This window comes from Asparagus officinalis, chromosome 7 (assembly GCF_001876935.1).
Source record: "Asparagus officinalis chromosome 7, Aspof.V1, whole genome shotgun sequence".
In the NCBI taxonomy this organism is placed as follows: domain Eukaryota; kingdom Viridiplantae; phylum Streptophyta; class Magnoliopsida; order Asparagales; family Asparagaceae; genus Asparagus; species Asparagus officinalis.
In genome coordinates this window covers 14,097,542-14,108,251 of record NC_033800.1, presented here as the reverse complement: position 1 = coordinate 14,108,251, position 10,710 = coordinate 14,097,542, and the positions used below count along the sequence as shown (strand labels likewise).

General features: G+C 35.8%; 1 protein-coding gene across 1 annotated transcript in view; it reads right to left on the bottom strand.

Moving 5' to 3' along the window:
* Positions 1 to 10,710, bottom strand: part of LOC109846709 (transcription factor RF2b-like) — a 14,917-nt gene that overhangs the window by 3,953 nt on the left and 254 nt on the right. The window contains exons 2-4 of the mRNA XM_020415954.1: positions 10,700 to 10,708; positions 2,498 to 2,630; positions 2,046 to 2,130 (exon numbers count right to left, since the gene is read on the bottom strand). Coding sequence (XP_020271543.1) covers positions 2,046 to 2,130; positions 2,498 to 2,630; positions 10,700 to 10,708 — 227 coding nt within the window. The remainder of the gene's footprint in view (positions 1 to 2,045; positions 2,131 to 2,497; positions 2,631 to 10,699; positions 10,709 to 10,710) is intronic.

Genomic DNA, 10,710 nt, shown 5'->3' with positions numbered 1-10,710 from the left:
TATATATATATATATGTATATATATATATATGTATATATATATATATATATATATATGTGTGTGTGTGTGTGTGTGTGTGTGTGTGTGTAAAACATATCTAGTTATGTGGCCATTCTATAAATACTTTCATTCAACTTCATATGTACTTTATGATCACATTGCACTCTTGAACCGCTTGCTGCTTTAACAGTCATGCTTTGTTTCAATGTTTTTAATATCAGTATCATCATGATCAATCCTAAGAAATGCAAATGATTGCTCTGTGGCAGCAAGTTTCCATTAACAGGAATTCAACTTAATTTCTTTTTGTACTTCTCATTAAGCTAATTTTAACATGTTTTGTTTCAGATTGCTGATTACAATCCTGTGAGATTACAAAACCTCTCCATATTATGCTTTAGAAATTTTCACCATTCCTGGTCATATAATCCAATAAAATACTTGAATATGATAGGCAAACAATACGCACTAGTTAATGGCATCTTGAATATGCATAGTTAGAGCATTAATAACTATACAAAGAGTCAAAAACTTAGTAAAGATCCAGAAAAGTGCAACATGATAAATAACACATGGTTTTCAATTGTTTTCCTCTTGATTACTTTCTAACCCACAAGTCCCCAATAACATCAATATTGCCACATACACTCCTCAGATACAATATCAAAACCACTCATTTAATTAACAAAAAATTTATGTCGTTTCTATTTCTTTAAATATATATGCTGATAAGTTTATAGATAAATTGCAAGGTAAAACTCAGACCATCGTTTCTTTTTCTTAGTCCTAGCTCAACTATTACCATCCGATATCTTATTTTATTGCATACTCATCCATGATCCCAAATCCTTCATGACGTCAATTGCTCGGTCAGTTGACTACTAGTTTGGCTGATTAACCAGTCTCAGGAGGTTCCAGTGCTGTGATTAACATCCTAGATCAGTCATTATCCCCCCTGGTAAAAAATCAAATTTATGCTACAGATCCCTTCTGCAGTTTGAACTTATGTTTGTATTATCCTTCAGCAATCCTACTCTTAAATTAGTCATCATTTTGTTGACTACCAAAAAAAATATCATGATAATGGCTTACAGGAGAGTTATAGCTCCCTATGAATAACAAAAAGAAACAGTTAGTGAAGGAAGGGGCACACTTAAACAAAGGAGTACTTAAACGCTACAGTATCTATTCTGCCATGAAAGAATCTTGCAAATTAAATGTAAAGCAAAGGTGAAATTACCTTCATCGAACTGTCCAGTAGGGGGGAAAACACGGCTTTCTTGTTTTGTTCACAAGCTAGAGTTGATCTAGAAAAAAGAAGTAGCTCTAGAAGCTGCCAGCTCGTAAAAATTTGTTGGGTATCAATGTATGAGGTACATTACAGAATGTTTGTTGACAGTCATACTGAAAGATAAAGAACAAGGAATCCCTTAAGTAATGGTTTCTAGAAGTACTTTGTTCTAGAAATCTTCACTGTTTTTGAGTTTATGCCATACAACCAGCCATTTAGAAGTAGCTCTAGAAGCTGCCAGCTTGTAAAAATTTGTTGGGTATCAATGTATGAGTTACATTACAGAATGTTTGTTGATAGTCATTCTGAAAGATAAAAAACAAGGAATCCCTCAAGTAATGGTTTCTAGAACTACTTTGTTCTAGAAATCTTCACTGTTTTTGAGTTTATGCCATACAACCAGCCATTTAGTTAGACTTCACGCGACCACAAAATTATCCAACTTATTCCAATAGGAAAATTACCAATACTTATATAGGCATACATCTCTTAATTATGATTATAAACGTACACTCTTATATTAGAAGATGAATAAAAAGCATGCAAAAGAAAATACACAAGAAATACTAATATAGAGAGGGCACATAGGTTTAACCTTTTAATGAGAATTGAGATGAGATGTCGAACAACATGGTTACGCCAACAAAATGTGACTCCATTTGTAATAACTTGAGGAGAGATATTAAGCTAAATGATATTAAACAGGTAAGATATGAAGACATCAGTATCTCAAACTTAGAATGAATTACTTACCATCACGTAATTGAGCTTGTTGTTCCATGGCTTGCAACCGTATCTTCAGCTCGGCGTTCTCTGCACTAAGCCCTGTTGTATCTCTCTGAAAGGGAAAAAACGCAGCGCAGAGAGATACTCAGAGAAACAGCTTTCCGAGAATATGGGAGGAAATTCAAATATGAGAACTTAACATTACATAAAGCTAGTATTGGATTTATATGCAGATGAAAACAAGAAAAGATGTTGAAACATAAACTTGATGTAGACTGGAGTTGTTGCCTTAAACAAAAAGACAAGTGATCTGGCAAAGCTCATGACAGAAGACACTACTTAAACTTTTCACAAAAAAAAGGATTTTAGCTAAAAGTGAAAGGGATGTCTGGAGCTCAAAGGAAATAACAAGATCTCTAGTACAAAGACCAAAAATCCATCAAACTTTTAGCTATTCATGAAAAAATACAGGAAGAAACCTGGTAGAGTGTGAGTTGTGCAGAAAGTGTTGTAGCTTCAGTCTGAAGGGTTTGAACTTTCCGCTCAAGTTCTGATATATAACGTGCTTTTCTTTCTTTTGAGCGAGCTGCAGACTGCCGATTTGCCAGAATTCTGCATGATCACACAACCAGTTTGGTCAAAACTTCAATTATCCAGAAATGCAGTCCTATAGTATAATAAGAACATGCTGATGTATGGGCAAAATGCATGCAATATTCAACAGAATATCTTCTGCAGGATAAGGAACAAAAGCATTAACAAGGATCCAACGGGGCCAACATGATAGAACTTCTCATAGAACCAAATATGTACTGCATGATGATATGCATAATTTATTTTCTTTTTTATGATTATATACAGACACCTTATTGAAAAATGCTTAAGTCTAAACAGATAGAATTATTACCTTTTCCATCTCAAATATCAAGCTGCATTATTAGTATCCTAAGATGATACATTGCCCAAATACTAATGAACTCATTGTTCATGCTTTTAACCAAGCTGCCCATTTGTGCTCCATAAACAATAGATTACATCTAAAAAAGACCCATTATGCACTAACCCAAACCCCCCAATAAAAAAGTTAGGAAATTCATTTAGCTAATGCATATATGACATTCAACATTGCACGCAATGGTCCATACCAAGAAATAAAATAGAAGAGTTAGCATGTTCAATCCCTTGCAGACACTTAATACCCTCCAGTAGCAAAGGGTTATCAGCAACCATAAATATATCAATACTTCACTTTTGCAATTATACATCCATCTGCAAGTAACTCATTTTAGGATCATAGCGCAGAAAAAGGCTGCCAACCAACATTTCAGAGTATTCACACAACATAAAGTCTCAACTGCCGCCTTCATCAAGTATAACTATGATGGTTTAGGGTTCTTAACACATGGTTGATATTTTTTAGGCTTTACTCCCTCTTCCTAGATGAAAGATTTATGTCTATGAGGAGTTAATGTTAGCTTGACTTGGTCATTGATGACCAAATCAACCATTGTTTCTCTGTTGAGAGAATGGTGGAGAACGTGAATCATGGGTGGTTGAGAGAAAATCTCTCATGGGGGCGGATCTGAGGGGTAGAGACAATCTTACATTAAACGCTGGGCGCTCCTGAGCGCCGGACTTGGTGCCCAGCGCTTAGACGCCTAGGCGGTCGCCTAATCGGTTTCTGGGCGGTTTTTTTCTTCTAGGCGGTTTTTTTTTTTTTAATTATGATACTTGAAGATAAATATATATTCTTAAAATTAAACTTAAACAATCAAACAATTAAACTTAAAATTAAACTTAAACAATTAAACTTAAATAATAAATACAGTTAAACAATTTCAATTTGTAATTCTTAAAACAGAATCTCAAAACAAGAAATATATAAACTCTCACATGTGTAATTTCCCTTACTGTTAACTTATTTTTGTAGGTCAAAAACTGTACTTTCATTCGTTATTGCTGCAACTTCAAAAACTGCAACTAATTATTGTTCTATTTTGTAGGTCAAAAACTGACTAAACTTGGTTTTATTCAAAATAAATTAGATAATTGTGTATATGTCTTGAAAAGTGGGAGCAAGTTTACTATATTATCCTTATATGTGGATGATATATTGCTCGCTGGAAATGACATAGAAATGTTGAATAAAACCAAGGCAGATCTCAGCGAAAAGTTTGAGATGAAAGACATGGGAGATGCATCATATATTCTTGGAATTCAAATAATTCGAGATAGAAAGTCTAGAATGCTAAGTTTAAACCAAGAAAAATATTTAAGATCAGTTCTTAAAAGGTTTGGAATGGAGAATTCCAATCCGGCACCAACTCCGTTGGTTATGGGAAAGAGATTATGTAAAGAGCAAAGCCCTGGAGAGGGGCAGAAGCCATTAGATGTTCCTTATGCTCAAGCAATTGGAAGCTTGATGTATGCAATGTTGTGCACCAGACCTGATATAGCTTATGCTGTGAGTCTAGTCAGTAGATATCAAAGTAATCCAGGACCAGCACATTGGGAAGCTGTTAAAAGGATTATGAAGTATATCAGAGGTACATTGACTCATAGATTAGTTTATCAAGCTGATTCGCTTGAACTCCTCGGTTATTCCGATGCTGATTTCGGAGGTGATAAAGATGATGGAAAGTCCACTTCGGGACACTTATTTATCTTTGGAGGAGGAGCTGTTTCTTGGAGTAGCAAGAAACAAGGGTGTGTTGCTAGATATACTCAAGAAGCTGAATATATATCTTGTAGTATGGCAACTACACATGCTGTCTGGATAAGACGGTTTTTGATTGATCTTGATCTCAATTTGTTAGAAGGACCTATTGATATTTATTGTGATAATCAAGCAGCAATTAGTTTAATCAATAGTGGCGCGAATAGCTCCAAAGGAAAACATATTGAGATCCAATATCACTATATTCGAGATATTGTAGAAAAGGGAGAAGTCAAAGTGACTTATATCCCTACTACAGATATGATTGCTGATCCTTTGACAAAAGGAATACCAGCGGAATCTTTTATCAAACATGTAAGTTTGATGGGACTTAGGAATAAATAAGTCCTCAACCACTGTTTCTCTGTTGAGAGAATGGTGGAGAACGTGAATCATGGGTGGTTGAGAGAAAATCTCTCATGGGGGCGGATCTGAGGGGTAGAGATGATGGGTTAAGCCCCTATATAAGGAGGATCATTCTCCTTGAGAAAATGCACTGAAAACAAAAGCAAAACCACCTACCCATTACCGGAGCCCCTCAGAAATATCAGTTCTTCTTCCTCTTTGCTTATTAGAATTAAGCCCCTATATAAGGAGGATCATTCTCCTTGAGAAAATGCACTGAAAACAAAAGCAAAACCACCTAGCCATTACTGGAGCCCCTCAGAAATATCAGTTCTTCTTCCTCTTTGCTTATTAGAGTTCAATCACTGGTATCAGAGTCATTCTCTCCCTCTCTCCATTTTTCTAGTTCTTGAAGAAGAAGAGCTCTCGGTTGAAGAAGAAGAAAAGAAAGGATTCATAAATCCAGGGAGCAAAGCCATGTCTCAAAGTTTATAGCCGGTCAAGTCATAGCCTACACCCTATTACTTTATAGCCGGTCAAGTCACAGCCTCTTGTTTCCTAGCTAACCTACTGTTTTTTTTATAAGCCTAGTCTAGCCTATTGATAGCTCTTTTGTCAAGACGTTTCTCATTTTTTCCTACATCTTCCCTACTGTTCATCAAGCTGAGTTTTTTTTTTCATAGCCTATTAGGCCTTCAGTACTTTGCATCCTCCCTATTATTTCATAGCCTAGTTGTTTCATAACATAGTTTCAACTTACCAATCACTGCTTATTGGGCCTTTGCATTTGGGCTTTCTTGACCAGTGGTGTATGCTGTTTTCACACTCCGAGTGAAGGCCTGTTTCACCTATTCAAGTGAAGGACACCGCGCAAAGTTGATTTCACAGAGCAGATCATCTCCATATCCAGTTAGAAACGACGTCGAAACTTCGACAACAGATTCTTCGGTCAACACCGTTAAGTGACGACATTGCTTCTATTGGAGTTTCGTTTCTCAACTCACAAAAATCAGGTTCATTTTAATTTAATTATTTATTTATCTAACTTTATACTTTATTATTATTTAGTATTATTGTCAAAATATCAACCTTATACAAATATTTAAAATTGAATTTAGTTTTAGTTCTTTACCGAATGGCTAGTAAACTCGTTCTATCAGAACTAGGCAAAACTGACAAATTTAATGGTAGTAATTATGATATGTGGCATAGAAAAATAGGATATGCTCTTATTCATGACAACATTGATGATATAATCGAAACCACTGCTCCAACCCTTACTGATAAATCTACACCTGAAGAAAAGAAAGGGTTTGAACAGTGGAAGTCGAAAGACAAAAAGGCAAAAAGTCTTATGCTCATGTTGATGGAAGATAATTTAATTAAAGTTTTTGAAACTTATAAAACTTCCATGGACATGTGGAATGCAATAAAAGAAAAATACGACACTGCTTCTGAAGTTAACATCCAACTACTCTTGCATAAGTATAATTCTTGTCGTATGCAAGAGGGAGACAATGTCGTAGAGCATATAAATAAAATGATTGTCATGGCTAAGGACTTATCCACTGCTGGGACCGAAATCCCGGAAAGAATGCAAGTGGCAACCATTTTGAATAGTCTTCCCCCTTCACTTGCTGTGGCTGCCACCACATTAAGAATGAATCTTGCCATTAAGTCTGTCACTGATCTTCCTATGCACCTAGCGATAGAACAGGAGTTAATAGCCAGTAGGAAGGAACCGGAATTGAATATGGTGCAGCAAGAGCTGAATTATGTCCGCCAGAGGCATAATGCTGGAAGCTATAAAAACCCTGGTTCTAGTAAACCACAACCACGAGGACCGAAATCGCAGCAGTTCAAGAGAAAGAAAGTACCCCGCGGAGCCTGTTACAATTGTGGAAAGTTCGGGCATTTCAAACCCAATTGCCCACAAGGTGAAAAGCAGGAGAATAAGGGAGGCTATAAGCATCCAGAACAAGGGGGTACTAGCAAAAGAGAATTCGTCGGTGTGACGGAATGTAATGCTGTGATGATGGATATCCGTGGTTGGTGGATCGACTCCGGTGCGACTAGGCATATTGCAAAGGACAAGAATGGAGTCGTAGAATTCACCGAGCTGAAGAAGGGAGAACAGAGAATCTATATGGGAAATAATACATATATCGATGTAGAAGGTATTGGTTTGTATAGATTGGATCTTGGGGACAACATTCTTGTCCTCAAAGATGTGTTCTATGCGCCAGGAATTAGACGCAATCTGATCTCTGTTCCCAGCTTGATGAAGAAAGGACTGTAAGTGAGGTTCTATAATAACAGGGTTTCTATACGCAAGAATAATAAAGTGTATGCTATGGGAAAATATGTGCCCGAGCATGAATTATGCATTCTTCCAGTAGTTTGTAATAATTCTGATAATAAAATTTCGAATTTGAACTACTTGTCCTGTTATATTTCTGAATCTGAATTGTGGCATTTTAGACTAGGACATGCTAGTATTTCAAAAATGAAAGAAATTATCAAAATGAACTTGCTTCCTGCACTATCTAATGTTCAATTGTCACCATGTGAACATTGTTTAACTGATAAAATGACTAGAAAACCTTTTGTTGACGGACATAGAGCCAATGAACTTTTAGGGTTGATACACTCGGATATTTGTGGTCCCCTAAGTGTCAAAACTCATAGTAATAAAGAATATTTTATTACTTTTATAGATGATTATTCCAAGTTTGCACACGTCTATCTTATATCCAGAAAATTAGAAGCTTTTGAATACTTTAAGAGATATAAGACAGAAGTTAAAAACCAACTTGGATTGAAAATCAAAATTTTAAGAACTGATAGAGGTGGAGAATATAATTCTAAAGAATTTGAAAGTTATTGTATTCAGCATGGAATTAAAAGGCATACGACAATGCCGTATACGCCACAACAGAATGGTGTTGCTGAAAGAAAAAACAGAACATTATTAAATGTAGTTAGATGCATGTTGTCTCATTCTGGTCTCTCTAAAAACTTTTGGGGAGAAGCATTGTTAACTGCAAACTACATTTTAAATAGAATTCCCACCAAATCAGTTATATCTACACCTTATGAATTATGGAATGGGAGGAAACCTAATTTGAGTCATCTCAGGAAGTGAGGATCAATAGCTCATGTTCTCATTCCATGTCAACTTAGAGATAAGTTGAATTTTAAAACAATAAAGTGTAGATTCATAGGGTATTCAGAAAAATCAAAAGGTTATAAGTTCTACAATAAAGAAAAAGGTGTCATTGAAAGCAGAGATGCTACAGTTCTAGAGAATCTAGAGGAAGAGGAACAAGTTCAAGAGGAAACAGAACCTCTAACTGTAATAGATGATGATTATTACAGTGTTGTTCCTACTAATGACCCTAATATTGTGAATGAACCTAACCTTGAAAATGATGAAATACCTATGAAAAATAATGTACCTAATCAACCGGTTATAGGCAACAAAAGACCAAGAACACAACCTTCATGGATGGATGATTACTATTTGTATTCATGTGAATCATCCTGTTTTTCGGTAGATACAAATATAGAAGAACAAGATCCCTTAACTTTTTCTGATGCGATGAAATCGCATGAATCAGCTTCATGGCTAGAATCTATGAGAGAAGAACTTGATTCCATAGAAAAGAATAAGGTATGGGAGTTATGTGATCTACCAGAAAATAGGAAAGCCATAGGATGCAAATGGGTGCTCAAAAAGAAATATCGTGTTGATGGATCTATTGATAAATTCAAAGCACGGTTAGTTGCCAAAGGTTATAACCAGAAGGCAGGAATAGATTTTCAGGAGACGTATTCTCCTGTAGCTAAATTTGCATCCATTAGAATTATTTTGGTTATTGTTGCATATCTTGATTTGGAGTTATTCCAAATGGATGTTAAAACTGCATTCCTTAATAAAAAATTGAAGAAAGCAATATATATGCAACAACCTGAAGGTTTTCAGGTGAAAGAACAGGAACATAAAGTTTACAAATTAATGAAATCTCTATATGATTTAAAACAGTCTTCTAGACAATGGTATCTCAAATTTCATGATGCAGTCACTAAACTTGGTTTTATTCAAAATAAATTAGATAATTGTGTATATGTCTTGAAAAGTGGGAGCAAGTTTACTATATTATCCTTATATGTGGATGATATATTGCTCGCTGGAAATGACATAGAAATGTTGAATAAAACCAAGGCAGATCTCAGCGAAAAGTTTGAGATGAAAGACATGGGAGATGCATCATATATTCTTGGAATTCAAATAATTCGAGATAGAAAGTCTAGAATGCTAAGTTTAAACCAAGAAAAATATTTAAGATCAGTTCTTAAAAGGTTTGGAATGGAGAATTCCAATCCGGCACCAACTCCGTTGGTTATGGGAAAGAGATTATGTAAAGAGCAAAGCCCTGGAGAGGGGCAAAAGCCATTAGATGTTCCTTATTCTCAAGCAATTGGAAGCTTGATGTATGCAATGTTGTGCACCAGACCTGATATAGCTTATGCTGTGAGTCTAGTCAGTAGATATCAAAGTAATCCAGGACCAGCACATTGGGAAGCTGTTAAAAGGATTATGAAGTATATCAGAGGTACATTGACTCATAGATTAGTTTATCAAGCTGATTCGCTTGAACTCCTCGGTTATTCCGATGCTGATTTCGGAGGTGATAAAGATGATGGAAAGTCCACTTCGGGACACTTATTTATCTTTGGAGGAGGAGCTGTTTCTTGGAGTAGCAAGAAACAAGGGTGTGTTGCTAGATATACGCAAGAAGCTGAATATATAGCTTGCAGTATGGCAACTACACATGCTGTCTGGATAAGACGGTTTTTGATTGATCTTGATCTCAATTTGTTAGAAGGACCTATTGATATTTATTGTGATAATCAAGCAGCAATTAGCTTAATCAATAGTGGCGCGAATAGCTCCAAAGGAAAACATATTGAGATCCAGTATCTCTCATGGATAGTGGGAGGCATGTCACTTGGTTAATTTGGTCAAGTGGGAGATGTTAGCTTGACTTGGTCATTGATGACCAAATCAACCATTGTTTCTCTGTTGAGAGAATGGTGGAGAACGTGAATCATGGGTGGTTGAGAGAAAATCTCTCATGGGGGCGGATCTGAGGGGTAGAGATGATGGGTTAAGCCTCTATATAAGGAGGATCATTCTCCTTGAGAAAATGCACTGAAAACAAAAGCAAAACCACCTACCCATTACCGGAGCCCCTCAGAAATATCAGTTCTTCTTCCTCTTTGCTTATTAGAGTTCAATCAGTTAATGTTTAACATAGACTCATCACTCACTTGAAGTTGGAAGCTGCATTATTAAATAATCACAATAATCATCACAAAATAGAATAAGAAGTGTAAACCCCTATCTTCAACTATTTAGAAAGAAGATGGACAATCTTTTCCTGAAGTTTGCTTTTCTTCATCTTTATTTTATTTCGCCCAAAATTGGACTTCGCCCATTAAAGTTGAAATAAACTTTAAAAACACTGGAAAGTCTTGACGATGATAAATAATTCCAATTTTGCGGTTCCCACTAAAATTCAAGTACAAGAACCAAGTAAAAGATCCAAACTTTTACCTTTTGGCTCT